The sequence below is a fragment of the Camelina sativa genome, chromosome 17 (assembly GCF_000633955.1).
Source record: "Camelina sativa cultivar DH55 chromosome 17, Cs, whole genome shotgun sequence".
In the NCBI taxonomy this organism is placed as follows: Eukaryota; Viridiplantae; Streptophyta; class Magnoliopsida; order Brassicales; family Brassicaceae; genus Camelina; species Camelina sativa.
Window position 1 is genome coordinate 18,388,256 of NC_025701.1, and position 17,444 is coordinate 18,405,699.

Consider the following 17,444-nt stretch of genomic DNA (forward strand, 5'->3'; position numbering starts at 1 on the left):
ATTTGTTCATCAAAATAGAAAGTCAATTACCAATACTTTTTTTTTTCTTACATCAATGTACGTAAAAGATTATGGCCCCGATTGGTAACTGCTGTTACTTATGGCTGTAAAGACTTTAACTTTAAAATTTTAGCTGTAGAGAATTTGGCTGTAGATACTTTGACTGTAGAAACTTTAACTGTTAAAATTTGATTGGTAACAAATACTTTTAAAACGGAAGATGTTACTTTTATTATTAAAATATATTAAAATGATGATAATAAAAATAAAAATAATTATTATTAAAATGGATCTTAAAAGAAGGAGAAAAAAAATAAGAATAACTAATGTGTAAAAATAATTTATGTAAAATTTATATATAAACTTTTCGAGAGCTTTTAAGTATAATGGGGGAGAAAAAAATAAAATTTTATATTTTTTTAATTTTAAAGTATGGTTTTGACGTTTTAAAAATTTTGAGAAAACAAAGAAGGAAAAAAAAATGACTTACAAAGCTTTAAAAAAAATTAAAATCAAAAAAGCATGATTAGCAAATAAATAGTTTTCAAAACTTTAATTTTTTAAAAAATATTAAAAGTTTTGTACCAATCAGGGCCTATATTTATGTAAATATTGTAAGAGAAACTTTGAACTATAAACTGCGTATCACCTTTCTTTTTTTTGTCTCAACCACTGCGTATCACGTTTTTGCATATATTAATGGGGGATTAGAAAATACAGTATATATTAAGAAATTAGCAAGCGTAATTAAGGGGTATTATTAAAAGAGTATGATCTGTGTGAAGTCTTTTAGGTTGTCACGGAACGGAAGTGGTTAACTAGGAAAGGACATTATGATTCCTAATTGATGTTTTTAAGTTTTAAACATCACATGTATAATCATGGCTAATTAAACAATTTACATTTCCATCTACAAACAATAGATTTACATGAATAGCAGTTTAGATATTAATGTTTGACCAATCTATTATATGACTAGATAATTAATTTAGAATGTGATATCATAAGGTGTTATAAAATTCTATACGTTTGATCAGGAAGAGAAAAACAAATTATGTCAGAGTGTATCTTTATAAAAACTAATAATTGCTTTCGCGTAAGGTTTTGGGATTAGTAACATGCCTTGATGCGCTCATCCACGTTGATCCATTCGTCGGCAATAGCCATTATGCTACATCTAATCCATTGCGGGCATTCCATTGCTTGTAATGCCATTGTTATGCTTTAAAGAAATATAAATACTTAATTTACTTTCTATCCACAACAAAATAAATTGACTTTACGACTTAACCAAACACTGATTAGTTCGTGTCAGAATTACGATTATAAGAAAAATGTGACGTAGTAGTACATTGTTATTAGTACAGATTTCGTAAACCAGAGGGCAAAGGATACTAATATTATCTGTTTTTATTCGACAATATGCAGTCGCAATGATTATTATCAAGCATTTGAGTTTTTTTTTCTTCTGTGTAGAATGATGGCAAGCCAATTTTAACCATGAGGTGGTGGGCCACTAGTAAAATTGTATTGTGTAGGTATGATACGTTTTGCGTAGCTAAATAAAATTTGTTACAGTTTTGAGACAAAAAAATTTTGTAACTATTTGGTCGTCGCAAAATTCTTCTTCGTAACAAATTGTCGCAAATTGCTACAAATTAGATACAAATTACTATGTCGCAAATTGATACTAATTGTTATATTTATCTACCACCATTTGTTACAATTTGCGTCAGAGATATTAGTAGCGACTATATACAAAAAGCCACAAAATTTTGGTGACTAATATACTCACAACAAGCTACACAGTTACTTGTCATAATTTTTTTTACATTTATTCTGTCAAATTGTACACCTATTATAACAATAATCAATTGATAGATTACTAAAGATCTAAAGCCAACAAAAAAAATCATAAATTACAATTTTTTTCCATTTAAAAAAAAGCATACAAAGTGAACACATTACAAACATGAACTCTAGAAGAAAACATGAAACCATCAAACCAAGTCATAAACAAAACACAAAATCATGTCCTAAACTTATCATTCCCACATTCCTCTGATGGCCAACTGCAAATGCCATGAAGTTATACTCTTCACTTTCAGATCTTTGCTAGCGTTTCCAGCTAACTCAAGAACCTCTGCAGTCAAGTACTCGAGGATTGAAGCAGCAGACGGCAGCGGTGGCACCAACTCTACCATGAGCACTTGAANAAAAAATCATAAATTACAAATTCTTTTCCATTAAAAAAACATACAAAGTGAACTACAAACATGGACTCTAGAAGAGAACATGTAACCATCAAACCAATTCATAAACAAAAACACAAAATCATGTCCTAAACTTATCATTCCCACATCCTCTCATGACCAACTGCAAAGGCCATGGAGCTATACTCTTCACTTTCAGATATTTGCTAGCGTTTCCAGCTAACTCAAGAACCTCGACAGTCAAGAACTCAAGGATGAAGGATTGAAGCAGCAGACGGCAGCGGTGGCACCAACTCTACCATGTGCACTTGAGTTGCCTGTGAATACCACCCACTGGAAACTGAAATAAACTGAACTTGACCTGCATATATTTTCAAAACTTTAGCCTCTAGTAATAAGAACAATATCACAAGAAATTTGACCAACAACTAAACAAGTAAACATCAGACCCCATTGAGAGAAGTTAGTTACCTTTCTTGCAGCCATCAATACTCACCATCTCCAATTTATCGAGAAACTCAGTCTCACAAGAATACTTAAGGACGACTTACAGTCCCAAAAGTAGCAACTTCCTACATCCAAAAACATTTGTAAGAACTGGTGTGTGTTTAGGTTACATCATTCACAAAACTCATAGGTCGAATGAATTCAAACTGGTGTGTTTAGAAGAGGAAATGGACATTACAAATAAGAGACTAGAAAGTTAATAATTTTGTGACTGATTCCAGCTTTTAGGACAGTGGAGCTGCTCAGAAACGCACCTGGGATGTTCTGTCTTCTCTTAACGCATGTGAGAGAGGCTTAGACTCTAACCGTGGTTCCTGAGAGAGAAACGGATATCTCTTCAAATTTAGCAGCTAAAAACAAACAAGCACAGCTAAACTACAAAGCTTTAGCAGACCTGCAAATTGTTTTTACTTGCCAATTTAAGAAAAGTTTAACAAGGACCAAAAATGAATGTTTAATTTACCTCTTCTCGTTAAAATCAGATACACTATTTGCAACAAAGAACAATAATGAATGTTCTGTTCCAACATCCAATGAATTCAGATTATCAGCTATTAGAAACACATGGTTTGATAACAATTTCAATATGAGATTAGAGATCGAGATAAAAGGGATAGGAAATCGAGAAGACAAACAAACCAAAAGTCAACCTCTCAAAAATAGCAAAACACAGAATCTTAAAACAGAAGAACAAAAAATAAACCTAAGTTTGCTGTCTCTATTCCTAATTCACCCGATACGAAGAAACAAAATCAAAAGATATGATAACTAACATATAATTAAGTCATTTATAAGCTGAATTTGTGAGCGATTAAACAAAATACTCTTAAGCAGAATAATAATTCAAACATAATCCAAACCCCATAACAAAATTCACAAATCCAGCACAATTCAAAAAAAAAAAAAAAAAAATTAAACAACACCAAATTCAAACCCGAATAAACCCTAAATTAACCCCCTATCAGATTAAACACGAACAGAATTCACCATCGCAAGAGAGAAAGAGGCTTAACCAAAACGAGAGACATTGCCACATTGAATTCATTTAGGCTTGTTGAAACCACGAAGAGAATGAATCTTCAATTCTAGTCTTATAGGCAAGATAGGCACGTAGATTCGATTGAAGGTGATTTAGGGTTTGGGTTAGCTGGGTCGAATGAAAGAGAGACGGAGGAGGTGGACGAGGAGTATGAGGGTGGGGGAGCGCGGTTCAGCCATACCGGCGAAGAAGGTGGAAGAGTAGGTCAGACATCAACGACAGAGAGGAGAAGAGATCTGCAAAGTTTTTTTTTTCGGGTCTAAACTTTTTTTTTTTTATGTCTGTCTCCAAACAATATAATAAAGGAAAGTGTTACTTAATTTTTCTAAGTGTTGCTTCTTTAGTTTCCAAACAACAATTGCTATCAATTATATATGTTACAAAATATGTAGCATTTTTGCTACAAATTATATATGTTACTATTTATCATTATTTAGCTACATTTAGTAACTAATTACCTACAATATCTATTAATTTAAATTTTGTCACTAAATTGTAATAGTAGATATTATTTGTTATTAATTTTTTACTAGCAAAATTACGTAACTATATAACACATTTTTTCTAATGGGCTAGTGGTTCTTGGCTTGGTGGAAGAGTCGCCCTGTTAATCTAGGCTAAGAATTCTCCCCAAGCGCAGAGAATTGCTCAGCTTTATCCTTTTGGTCACATGGGTATGGACCTGTTACTTACAGCCTATTTGCATATCTAGGAGGACCCTACCTGTAAGATACCCTTCTCTCAGAAAGATTAAGGGAATTTAGTGAGAAATACCACTTTTAAAATTAAAGTTATGAGAAATGCTACTTTTAGCTTTTCCTTCTTAGAAATGCCACTTTCTAATTTATACCACAAGAGAAAAGACATTTCTACCCTTGAATTAAAGAAGAAAAAATTAAAAAAAAAAAAGAATTAGACAAGTGACGTGCGTTTTAAAACAAAGACAAATTTTGTGGCACTTAATACACACATGATGAACCTCGGGTGGACTAGATCCAACGCCTGCAAGATTAGTCCATCCAAAATTTGTCCTTCAATCTCTTAAGTGGACCAGATCCACTTAGTTGGACTCAACTTGTCTACCTGCATGTCTACTGATGCATGTACCGATCTTATTGTGCCTTCAGTGGACCAAATTAAACACCCAAACAAGTTTTTGTCAACCACGTTTATGTCCTTCGGTCTCTTTAGTAGACCATATCCGTTTTGTTTACACACTTGTCCATCCCAATTTATGTCCTTCGCTCTCTTAGTAGACAATATATGATTGGTAGACAATACTTGTCTTTCAATATGAAACTATTTTCTCTATCCTGCAGTCCTGCTGACGCATGTACTGGTCTAATTGAAAAATATCATACTCAGCCTTCAAGCATATTTAGTCTATCAGATCTGGTCCATCAGAAAAAAAAAATTGGTTCAGATATCAAATGTGATCCATTAAAGTTATATAGAGAATGAAATAAACATAAGAAACTCAAAATTGAGAAATAGCATACTCAACCTTGAGAGGAGTATCTCCAGAACAAACAATACACTTTGTTCATCCACGGTGAAGGCATGCAGGTGAGATGGAAGTGGTGATTTTGAAAGAATTTCTTTGTTTGGAAGAAAGAAAGAAGAGACAAGAAAAGAGAGAGAAAGAGAGAGAGAGAGATGAAAGGTCGAGAGAAGAGACTAGAAGAAAGATAGATGAAAGAAAAATGAAAAGGGAAAGGAGATAAATGAGAAAAAAAAAAAAAAAAAAAAAAANAAAGATAGTTTTGTCATTTTTAATAGATCAGAGTGGACCTCATAGTATTTTAGAAAATGTTTTATTGAAAATAGCATTCCTTACAATGTTTGTTACTGTTTATGGCATATTCAACAATATTCCCAAAGATTAATATGGAATCCGTCCATAGGTCTAGGGATTTACTCTTTTAGTTAACAAAAAAAATATCCATCAAAAGAATTTTAATAATTTTGGAATAGAGAGATGTCAAATTCCCGTGATTCAGTGATGACACACTCCAATTCTGTCAGCATCTTGTTTATCTTGTCTTTTTATTCCCTCCAAAAATTTATAGTCTCGTGCGTTGTTGTCCACAAAAGATTACAATACTTTATTTATTTATCTTTTGACGGCGATTACAATATTTAAGTACAAAGCTCAATTAGTTGCCAAAATATTTTTTCTTATTTTTAAAAGGATTACAATCACTAGAGTTATCAACTCCATGTGTTGTTGTTCTTGTGTTGGTTGTTGCTTGTTAATAGCAAAAATAAATTGCTATATCAACTATTTCGATCTTTATTTTTGCGTTCTATTGAAAAGTTAATTATTAGAAAAACAGGAAGGGTATATTTATATTTCATGAAGAAGATATTTATAAACTTTCAGGTAACAGAACATATATGAATATAAAACATATCAACTTTTGATAATTGTAAAATTTGGTCATATTAATTAGAGGTACATTCTTAAGTAATCATCCATTCGTTTGTACATCACCTCCGGATAAAGACTAATAGCTTCTTCTTCTTCTCCGACTTCGTGATCAGTGAGACATCCTTCGTAGAAAATGTGATAGAAATGTCCTATCGCCGCTTGCTGTGGAATCTCCATTTCTACACAACATACATGTAAAGGAAATCAAATAAAACTTATGGGCTTTATTTAACAAATGAATCTAAAGCCTGGCCCATTAATGTCTATATTGCCGAAAATGGTGTAAACTAGTCAAACTACGTTACACTATGAATAGGACTTACGTTCAATGTTGGCAAGGAAGTCTTGTGCAGCAATATTGGTTTTCTCCAATTCATTTCCGGTTAGCTTTTCCCATATCTGAACTAATTCGAGCTGCGTGAGAACATTGTCGGGAGGTCTGATACTCACCGTTTTGTTTAATGTCCGTGGATCGTTTAACGTCTTTGCGGTATATTTTGCAATATCATCTTCATCCGCGAACACCACTATGAAATAAAAACGCTTAAAATTGATTGGTTTAAAACTACAATGAGGGAGAAAAGTTTGAACGAGAGTAGTCAAAATAATTTTTTTACCTTTAACATTTCCATCACCATAAATATTAATCTTTTTCTTTGGAGGAAGTAAAGCTACCATCTGACACAATCCCCCGGCCATGTAACCGGCAAAGCAAGCACCCACAACGTAAGTGTATTGGATTCCGGCAGCCTCTATAGCCTTACGCACTTCCATTTTTTGGTCGAATGTTTCTCTTCCAGGCGGTAGTGCATGTCCCATACGTGGTGGATCCATACCAAATTCAGATGGTAAAAACCGCTGAAAATAAATTATATAATTATTATATTCAAATTCATATGAATATTAAAGATTTTTGAGGGAATTAGACTTCATGATAGGAATTATAAAATTTAAGCTAGTTTCTATAGATTGACCTCACAAGTTTCTAATTAAACCAATATAAATTTTTTTTTTTTTTTTTTTAAACCAATATAATCTTAACCTCTACTTTATTTATACCTTAACGTTACCAGCCTCTTTGATGGCTTCGACGAGCTTAAGCTGGAAAAGGATGCTATGGCTACGGATGTGAACGCCGGACATGGCGGAGACAACGACGTCAACAAGTTTCACGGCGGAGACGAGGCTCTGGTGGTCGGAGAAAGAAGCTTCAACGATACGTGCGCCGAGTTTTTTAAAAGAGAGAAGGAGTTGGACTTTCTCGACGTCGACACCAATCTCCGGCCGCTGCAAAACGTAAGTCTCATGACCTTCAGCCAAACAAGCCCTTACTATACTCTTCCCTATGTACCCAGTCGCTCCCACCACCAAAACACGCGTTTTCTCACCCTGCTTGCTCTCTGACCCCATTTTGTTTGTTTTCCGATCTATATGTTTTTCTTGTGTAGAAAGAGCCCCGCCTCATTGTGTATTTATATATGCAGGGAGTAGTCTATATGTTACTGTCTACATATAATGAGTGATTGAGTTTCTACCAAACAAAAATGAGTGATTGAGTGTCTGTGTGTACACGTAATGCATTTGAAGTAAAGATGTCGACAGTTAAAAAATTGAAATGATACCTATCAAAGAATATATACCGTATTTTTTTTTCTCGATACTTTTTCAGTTAAATTTGTTGATCGTTAAATGTAAATGTAACGTTGCATTTGTAATGTTTACCAACTCTAAATGTAAATGGTTCGTCACAAAATCTTGACAAAAAATTTTGCTCAAGGGTTGTTCTCCATATTACAAATTATGTAGCTAGATCACTACTAAACTACAATTAACTCCGACTAATATTTACACGACAATATATACGAATTTCCGGTCAAATGTATATAATAAATGGGTATTGGAATCAAATGAAAATGTGTTAATTAAAAAGGTGCATTTTTTTCCGAAGCGAGAAACATGAGATTACATAAAAAGAAGATAGTGGGTGATAGTGGGTGAAATCAAAATTATGAAATCATATATATAAAAAGTAAGGTTTCACTCTCTCTTTATTGGTTCATTTTACATTTTATTTTTAAAAAAATAATATTTATTTTTCATTAAATAAAAGTGTAATAATGTACATTAATCTATACTTTAAATCCACACTTTACTACTAAACTGTAACTGAAATGAATTGACTATTTTTCCATTCATTTTCATTCAAACACACTTAATTGTAACTTCTCTAATTAATTTATTTTAGAAATTTAATTTTCATCCCTTAAAGTCCTATAAATAATCACTCTCACATTATCATCCACCATATCTCAAATTCTAAATATTTTCTTTGTTTTGTTTATGTTCTTGCATTGGTTCAAAATTTATGATAAGAGTGTGATTATATACTTTCTTAGATTTATCTTATATTTTGTTCAATTTTTTTTTTTTTATGTATTTCTTCCTTCATTCTTTGTTTTCTTATTATTTTTAATTTTCAATTACATATGTATAATAAAATATTTTAGAAATGTAACTTCCATCCTTTGAAATCCTAAAAATAACCATTCTCACATCATCATCCACCATACCTTAAATTCTAAATATTTTATTTGTTTTGTTTATGTTCTTGCATGAGTTCAAAACTCCTGGTAAGAGTGTGATTATATATTTTGTTTGATTTATCTATTTTGTTCAATATTTGTTTTTTATGTATTTCTTCTTTCTTTCTTTGTCTTATTCTTATTTTTAGTTTTCAATTACATATGTATAATAAAATTTTGGTGACTATAAAAAACAATTATCGATGAAGATTCAACAATGCTAATTCAATCAAAGCCCAATGAGGGAATCAAGCTAAAGAAATCATCTTCATTCATGTATATTTATTTTATTTTTAAAAGTATGCAATGTTTTAACAAAATAAACTATTAAAATAGAATTAGTAAATCAATTTTTTTAACTTTGTCTTACCTCCTAAAAATTTGTAATACATTTTTTTGTATACTCATCATTATATTTAGTTTTTGTGATCCAAAATATAATTATATAAAGATCATTATAATGTTTATTTAATTCAAAATTTTGTAATTTAGTAATTTTCTGTATATAGAAAAACAATTTGATATTCCATTTCTAAAATTTTACTACAAAGAGGGAATCATTAGAATTTAACCTAGCAATATAGCTTAAATTAAGGAAAATATAAAAGAGATTAAAAATTAAATTAATCTTTGGGATTCTTTATTGCATTCATATGATTTTATAAGGTTTCACTCTCTCTTGGTCCATTTAACATTTAATTTCTAAAAAAAATATATTTATTTTTAATTAAATAAAAATGTAATAATGTACATTAATCTATACTTTAAATCCACGTTTTACTATTAAATTGTAACTGAAATTACATAAATTATGAATTGACTATTTTTCCATTCATTGTCATTCAAGCATACAATAAATTATAATTGTAACTCCTCTAATTAAATTAATTTAGAAATGTAACTTTCATCCCATGAAATCCTATGAATAACCATTCTCACATCATCATCCATCATATCTTAAATTCTAAATATTTTCTTTGTTTTGTTTATGTTCTTGCATGGGTTCAAAACTCATGGTGAGAATATGATTATATATTTTGTTAGATTTATCTTATATTTTGCTCAGTTTTTTCCTTTGTTTTTATGTATTTCCTCATTCCTTCTTTGTCTTTTTATTAAATCAATTTTTTTAACTCTCTTTACGTCCAAAAAATTTGTAATACATTTTTTATATACTCATCATTATATTTATTTCTTGTAATCCAAAATATAATTATATAAAGATCATTATAATATTTAATTCAAAATTTGTAATTAATTATTTTCTATAAAAAAAATTGATATTCAATTTCCAAAATTTTACTACAAACAAGAAATCATTAAAATTTAGCCTAGCCATATAGCTTAAAGTAAGGTGAATATAAAAGAAATTTAAAATTAAATTAATCTTTGGGATTTTATTGCATTTCATTGATTTTATAGGAAATATATCTAATTGACACTTAAAAATAATTTTGGAATTTAATTATTAAATATTTTAAGTAAATTTTGAATATCATAGTAAATTTTATTTTTATCATTAAAAATATCTTTTAAATAAGTGGTATATTTTCATACTGTATGATTTGAATAAATTAAGTGTATTATTCACATTTAAGAAATTTATTTGTTATATATGTATTTTGAGGGAGAATTTCAAAAATATATATTTTTCATTACCACTTTTCAGAAATACCATTTTAAAAAACTTTATTAAAAAGTCTTCTCAGAAAATTCATAATTTATAATTATTATATAAATTAAAATAAATTAACATAACTAATACAATAACCCGTGCATATGCGCGGGATATTACCTAGTATCAATAAAAGAAGGATGCACTGTATCGGTGAATGCGATCCTTTGTAGATATTGGTCCATCAAGACAAGAAACATGTTAAATCGTTATATTACTCGACAGAATATATTTTGATTTTCAAAATCTTAAAAAACATATTTCCGCAATAATTAGTAATAACTCATCAATGTTTTTTTCACCAAATTTTTTACCACATTCAAATTTTTTACGAGTCAAACATATTTTCTGTAAAATAATTAAAATTATAAATAAAAATTTATTTTATTATTTTTATTTTATCCATAATAAATTTATTTACATTGTTTCATCCTACCCTATATGTGTTTGTTGTTATCTAATTCTGTGTTTTATGAAGTAATCATTGTTTGTAATGATAACTTTCTTTTTGAAATTTGTAAGATGAAATTGAAGTGAATGTGTGTAACTGTTGTGAACCAAATTCTTGGTTTTGAGGGTGGGTAGGTGTAGGTCGATACCAACAAGTTATCTGTGGGCCAACTTACGTGAAACACTCGGTTGGTTGCGTTTTGAGTTTCGAAAATCCTAGGGTTCGGGTATAATAGATTTTTCGATGCCTTGACTTAAGTTCAGTCGATTTTACCTTGTGCTAAAGAGAGAAAAGTTTTTAAAAAGTTTATGTGAGTTTCCTGTGAAGTATGTGCCTGTTCTTGTGAGATATGTGCTTGTGGTTGGAGATCTAAGATTCATAACGTGAAGGGAGCTTACTATGGTGTCATTTCTGGACGTTTGTGGTGTCAGTCTCTCTGTTTTGCAAAGGTGAGTGCATGATTATGGTTTATCTAAGCTGAGATCTCTGTTTCTGTGATTCTGTGACTTGGTTGATTGTTTCTCTGGCTTGTTTTGTGCGATTAGCGGTTCCTATGGCTTGTGTTGGCCTTTGGGAGAGTCTTGGTCGCATTGGAGGCAGTGGAGGGCGGAAATCAGACCTTCAGCTTTGAGGAGAACAATTCTGCTGGTCGATGTCGATCGACACTAGGAGGGTGTCAGTTGACACCAAAGCGTGTTAGCGCGAGGGCTTTGGTGAGTGTCGGTTGACATCAACTAGGATTTCGGGTTATCAAGGTGGGGTGTCAGCCGCCACCAACACTCAACAGGCGGCTGAATGTTTGTTTTTTTCCTGGTTTAATTTATGATTGTTGTTTTATGCATGTGGAGATCTTATTGCTTGTGTGTATAACTCAATATATGAGAGGATTGCCAGAAATACTCATACATTTTTTTGTGTTGTGATGCAGGTAAAAGCAAAGTGTGATCGTGGAATCAAGGCGATAAAGAGGAAGATGTTTTAGAGGCTCGGTTGTTTGTTTTATGCTTCTATTAGGGTGCTAGAATGAAATGTTGTTAACTAGAACGGATGTTTAGGTTCCTGGTTATTCATTTATTTGATTTATTCTTTTAATAATAATGGTTTATGTTGTTGAATGTTATCCACTGATTGTATTGATTGAGGTTAGTTTGTTATTGAGTATGAGATGACTAGATATTATGGTATTACAAAAAAAAAAGGGTCCGATTGTTTCAATTTGGAGAAGAAATGTGGTGTTAGCTTATGGATGAAAAAACATGATGAACTTAACGTTTTATGGTTTTGAGGTTCTCACATATCGTTTTCTCCAATTGTGGTGATGTGTTGTTGAGAAGTGTTTTACGGTTGAGATTCAGCTTGCTGAGGGAGTTAGGTTGGCTATGGCTGTTTTAGCTAGGATTTATCGCGATGTTGGCGTGTTGAAAGAGTATCTCCCTGGTAGTAGGGAAAAATAGACAGTGGTGGTGAAAGTCTCCGTTTCAGTTTGTGAAGGTTTAGGCTTTAGAGAGAAGCATGGAGTTTCAGCCACCAGGCCAGCTAAGTCATTTAAATCTTGTTGAACCACAAATATCATACTGTTCATGTTCGTGTTGGCGGTCAGGATGTGTACGAATTTCCTGAAGATATTAGAGCGGAGCTATCATTAGACTCTGGCCAAAGAAAAATTGAGTTTTGACTATCGTCCAAACACAAAGCCTGTGAATAACTTCAAATTCTCAAAGTTTTAAGTGGAAGATGACTATTAGGTTCGTGTAATAAGACCTGATGAGACCAATGTATCAATAGAGTTATCAACTCCATGTATTGTTGTTCTTGTATTGGTTGTTACTGTTAACTAGGCAATATCCCGTGCTTAAAGCACGGATCAATATTTTTTAAAAAAATTATAATAGAATAATAAAGTTAATGTTATATTTTAAAAAAAAAATTTGTTTGAGATAATATTTATTTTTAATTATTCTGGAAATCTATATATGTTTTTTTGAATACTAATAGAATATTATAGTATTTTATTTTTGACTTATATATATTACAGTTTTGTATTGTTTGTTTGTTGTATTTGCATCATTATTTTGTGAAATATGAAGTAGTAATTTTAATTTACAGTTATGAACAAATAAAATTTATTAATTTATCAGCTATATAAATTTAGTTTTACCAATCCGCCAATGTGAAAGTTAAAACATACATTTTATTTTTCATAGATCGAGTAATATATCATTGTTTTTAAAAGTTCAAATCACAACATATATGTAGAAAAAAATCTGCATTTTATTAATCATAAGTATTAAATAAAAATTCCAAACAATTTGTAAATAAAATAAAATAAAGATGATGTGAGAATCATAATTTGAAATTTTAACAAAATATTAATCTTGTCATTAAAACTAATTATATTGACTATTTGGATATAAAATCTTAGTTTTTGAAATTCTGATTTGTTTATATTTTTAAAAAAATATTTTGTAATTTTCGTCCATAATTTATTAGAGAGAGAAAATATTGTTTTAAAACTAATAATTATTTAAAATCAATAGCATGACTATGTAAAATTAAAGAAAAAAATAAACTCTATTATATTAGCAGTTAATTTTTACTTTTTCAAGTACAAATTAATTTTGATTTGAATAGATTTTTTTATTTTTCTAGATTTTTTTATTTTTGATCTGTCAGCTTTTTTATTTTTAATTAATTATATTTATTTAATTAATTGATTAATTTAATTTAATTAAATTTTTCTAATGACAATTGAATGTAATTTTTTTACACATTTTAAGGTTAGTTTCATATTTGTACTTCTCAATTAATATAGTAGGATTATAACAAAAAGAAATAGATCAACTACTTTTAATCTTTATGTTTGCATTCTACTGATAAATCAAATTACTAATTAGAAAAACAGGGACGATATATTATTATTGTATGAAGAATATATATTTTCAGTTTTTGCATAACAGAACAATTATAAATATAAAACATCGTCAAACTTTTGATATTTGTATCTAGAATAGCTAGATATAATTTGATCAAATCAATCAGAGAAACATTCTTAAGTAATCAAACATGCGTTTGTACTTCACGTCCGGATAAAGACAAGAAGCTTCTTCGTCTTCTCCGACTTCGTGATCAGTTAGACATCCTTCGTAGAAGATGTGATAGAAATGTCCTATCCCCGCTTGGTGTGGAATCTCCATTTCTACATTATGTTACAAGGAAACAATTTTGTTTTTTATATATAGGCTTTATTTTCCAAATGGACCTTAAGCTGCCCATTAAGTTATATATATATATATATATATATATATATATATATATATATATGTTGCATTATGATTAGACTTACGTTCAATGTTGGCAAGGAAGTCTTCTGCAGAAATATTGGTTTTCTCCAATTCATTTCCTGTTAGCTTTTCCCATATCTGAACTAATTCGAGCTGCGTGAGAACGTTGTCGGGAGGTCTGATGTTCACGGTTTTGTTTAATGCCCGCGGATCATTTAGCGTCTTTGCAGTATATTTTGCGATATCATCCTCATCCGCAAACACCACTATGCAATAAAACGGTTAAAAATTGAATGGTATAAAATTTAATATTGAAAGAGTGATCGAAGAACTTTCTTATTTACCTTTAACATTTCCATCACCGTAGATATTAACTTTTTCCTTTGGAGGAAGTAAAGTTACCATCTGAGATAAGTTCCCGGCAAAATAAGCGGCAAAGCAAGCACCCACAACGTAAGTGTATGGGATTCTGGCAGCCTCTATGGCCTGACGCACTTCCATTTTTTGGTCGAAGGTTTCTCTTCCGGGAGGTAGTGCGTGTCCCATACGCGGTGGATCCATACCAAACTCAGATGGTAAAAACCGCTGAAAATATTGATTTTTACATATAAAGTTAAGAAATAAATAATCTTCGATTTGTTTCAGTCTTAGATTAAAACCAATAGATCTTAACCTTTACGTTTAATCATTTATACCTTAACGTTACCAGCCTCTTTGATGGCTTCGACGAGCTTGAGTTGGACAAGGATGTTGTGGCTACGGAAGTGAACGCCGGACATGGCGGAGACAACGACGTCAACAAGTTTCACGGCGGAGACGAGGCTCTGGTGGTCTGAGAAAGAAGCTTCAACGATACGTGCGCCGAGTTTCTTGAAAGAGAGAATGAGTTGGACTTTCTCGACGTCAAGACCAATCTCCGGCCGCTGCAAAACGTAAGTCTCGTGACCTTCAGCCAAACACGCCCTTACTATCCTCTTCCCTATGTACCCAGTCGCTCCCACCACCAAGACACGCGTTTTCTCGTCGTATTTGCTTTCTGATCCCATTTTGTTAATTTGTCTTTCGATCTATATGTTTTTGTAGATCGAGTCTCGCTTGGTTGTGTATTTATATAGGCAGGAAGTCTATATACATATGTATATGTGTGTCTGTACACCTAATGGATTGTGGTATGCATTATAAGTAAAGATATCAACAATTGATATAATGCCTATAAAAAAAAGATGTATTTTTTTATTAATACTTTTCTCACCTGGATTTTTCAAAAGAATAATTAGGTGAACAAAATATACCCTTTGCTTATTTTTTAATGACTTAGGGGGTGTATTGAACTTAACATTTTAGAATATTTTGGGGTATTTTTAATCTACTGTTATTTAATTGGTGATTTTAAAATTTTTTTTGAAATCCTGTGTTATTGAATTTGGAATTTATAGAAATCATCTAAAATCATTCATAATCTCTTGTTATTAAATCAATAATTTATAAATCTCATTACAAATACACTGTTATTCAAAATATCACAATTTCTTAAAAAATGATATTGTAAGTGATTCTGGAAGACTTTTAAAAAGATTTTGAGTTGAAATACATGAGTAACAAAATCACACCTTAAAGGTGAAACTTTGAGGGATTTCAAAACCCAAAAAAAAAAAAAAAAACTTAAACCAATCGCAGAAATTTCCTCCATCTCTGCAACTTACTCCTATACTCTCTCTTTCTCTCACTCTCCCTCTCTCTCTCCCGAATATTCAAGTTTCTAAGGTCACACCTTGTACTCTTTTCAAAAATTTAATTTTGAGTTACTTCAATGAGAACTGGTGTCATAGTACTAGAGAAGCTCCGTTGAAATGATGTCAATCGTGTCTTGACAATGATGCTAGCTTTTGGATTAGATTTATATATTGATGAGATCCTTGGATCATTTTGATATTGATGAGGGCACCAGAATGGATGAGAGATAAAGTTCAGCACAAGTATGAATAATGTGCCGTGTGTAAATATGAGAGATGTTATAAAGTTCTCTAAAGTCATTAAGCTATGTACGTCTCCATCCCTTATAGTTTTGATGGTGGTTTTTTTCCAGGTTGTGAAGAAAACATGTGTTCATGTCATTTTTTTTTCTCTCCGAAGTATCCTAAAATCACCTAAACTTCATTAATCAAATCTCACCAAATCTCACCAAATCTCAAGTAATAAAGTTCCAAAATTTCTAGAAATCTCTAACAAATAATCAAATCTCCTAAAATTACACTTAAATCTCTCAGAATTCTAAAATATTAAAATTCCACCAAATCTCCTGTTCAATACACCCCCTTTAATATTAGGTAATCCACAATTAGTAAATAAGATCTCCATTTCGAATAGTATTAAGGGGGGTGTATTGAACAGTAAAACTTATAAATTAATACTCAATTAATTAATTAACACTATACATTAATATTAATAACATTTTCCAGTCCCAAATCAATCTAGTATTAAAAATTAATAAAATTTGATGAAGTAATAAGATAATATATTTTTAAATAGAATTATTATGTAAAAATATGGTCTTATTAATATCATAAATCAATAACTATATAAATTACACACATATATATATATATATCTAAGTTGATATATTAATGTATGTTTTTAGTATTTTTAAAACTAATTTTGTTAGAGCTCATCTCTATTAAAAAATTTATTATGTTGTGTTTTTAAAATTATGTAACGCTGTAGTATATTCTATAATAAAATAACTAAAATTTTATGTAAGTTTTTTATTTCTAAATATATATTATTTTTATTTTTATTTTTATAGCATTATATACTATTAAAATACTACAGCTGAAGTTATTAATTATAAATTTGAATTCATCTATAGTCTTTGTAATTTTTATTGTTAAAATTTTGTTTTCTAAATATTAAAAAAACGAGTCCACTATCGAAAACACCAGTCTTATATTTATAAGTGAACTCGATTCGTATTTTTTTTTTTTTGAAGTTTTTAACAATTAAAACAAACTTCTTTGTAAATTATAATTTATACTATATGAAAACATATGATATTACAAGTGGAACCCTAAGTCTCTCAATAATTTGACTACTTATATTTATAACTAATGGTCTCACGACACCTGTTGATTCCAATAGACCTTTCTGACAGCGATTATTGTTCTAACTCGCGACATGTTTTGGTGGTATTCGCTAATACTTTAACAGAGATTAATTAACCGGGTTTAATTTTTACTTTCTAGCATACTTTTGACAAAACAGTTTGAAC

The 17,444-nt window shown here is 30.5% G+C and overlaps 2 protein-coding genes and 1 long non-coding RNA gene across 6 annotated transcripts; all 3 read right to left on the minus strand.

Moving 5' to 3' along the window:
• Nucleotides 2,478–4,095, minus strand: LOC104757580. Of its 4 annotated transcripts, none has more exons than XR_762476.2 (4): nucleotides 3,734–4,095; nucleotides 2,975–3,034; nucleotides 2,685–2,785; nucleotides 2,478–2,574 (listed from the first exon to the last, which is right to left on the minus strand). It is a non-coding gene; the product is annotated as an uncharacterized LOC104757580 (long non-coding RNA). The 4 variants fall into 4 exon arrangements; XR_002036325.1 differs by having other exon boundaries at nucleotides 2,975–3,238; XR_762475.2 differs by having other exon boundaries at nucleotides 2,975–4,095.
• LOC104757581 (pinoresinol reductase 1-like) lies at nucleotides 6,100–7,628 on the minus strand. Its single transcript, XM_010480327.1, has 4 exons — nucleotides 7,250–7,628; nucleotides 6,808–7,048; nucleotides 6,514–6,717; nucleotides 6,100–6,369 (listed from the first exon to the last, which is right to left on the minus strand). The coding sequence occupies exons 1-4, from the start codon at nucleotides 7,598–7,600 to the stop codon at nucleotides 6,209–6,211; spliced, it is 957 nt and encodes a 318-aa protein (XP_010478629.1). The 5' UTR covers nucleotides 7,601–7,628; the 3' UTR covers nucleotides 6,100–6,208.
• Nucleotides 13,786–15,225, minus strand: LOC104757582 (pinoresinol reductase 1-like). The gene is made up of 4 exons (XM_010480328.2): nucleotides 14,875–15,225; nucleotides 14,524–14,764; nucleotides 14,242–14,445; nucleotides 13,786–14,094 (listed from the first exon to the last, which is right to left on the minus strand). The coding sequence occupies exons 1-4, from the start codon at nucleotides 15,223–15,225 to the stop codon at nucleotides 13,934–13,936; spliced, it is 957 nt and encodes a 318-aa protein (XP_010478630.1). The 3' UTR covers nucleotides 13,786–13,933.

Bases quoted from the DNA above. Each gene is read 5' to 3' on its own strand.
- LOC104757581 (XM_010480327.1), bottom strand. From the start codon at position 7,600: ATGGGGTCAGAGAGCAAGCAGGGTGAGAAAACGCGTGTTTTGGTGGTG. The intron at 6,718-6,807 runs GTAAAAAAATTA...TTTATTTCATAG, and splicing joins TGGTGATGGAAATGTTAAAG to TGGTGTTCGCGGATGAAGAT. The intron at 6,370-6,513 runs GTAAGTCCTATT...TATGTTGTGTAG, and splicing joins CTTCCTTGCCAACATTGAAC to AAATGGAGATTCCACAGCAA.
- LOC104757582 (XM_010480328.2), bottom strand. From the start codon at position 15,225: ATGGGATCAGAAAGCAAATACGACGAGAAAACGCGTGTCTTGGTGGTG. The intron at 14,765-14,874 runs GTATAAATGATT...CAATATTTTCAG, and splicing joins AAGAGGCTGGTAACGTTAAG to CGGTTTTTACCATCTGAGTT. The intron at 14,095-14,241 runs GTAAGTCTAATC...AACATAATGTAG, and splicing joins CTTCCTTGCCAACATTGAAC to AAATGGAGATTCCACACCAA.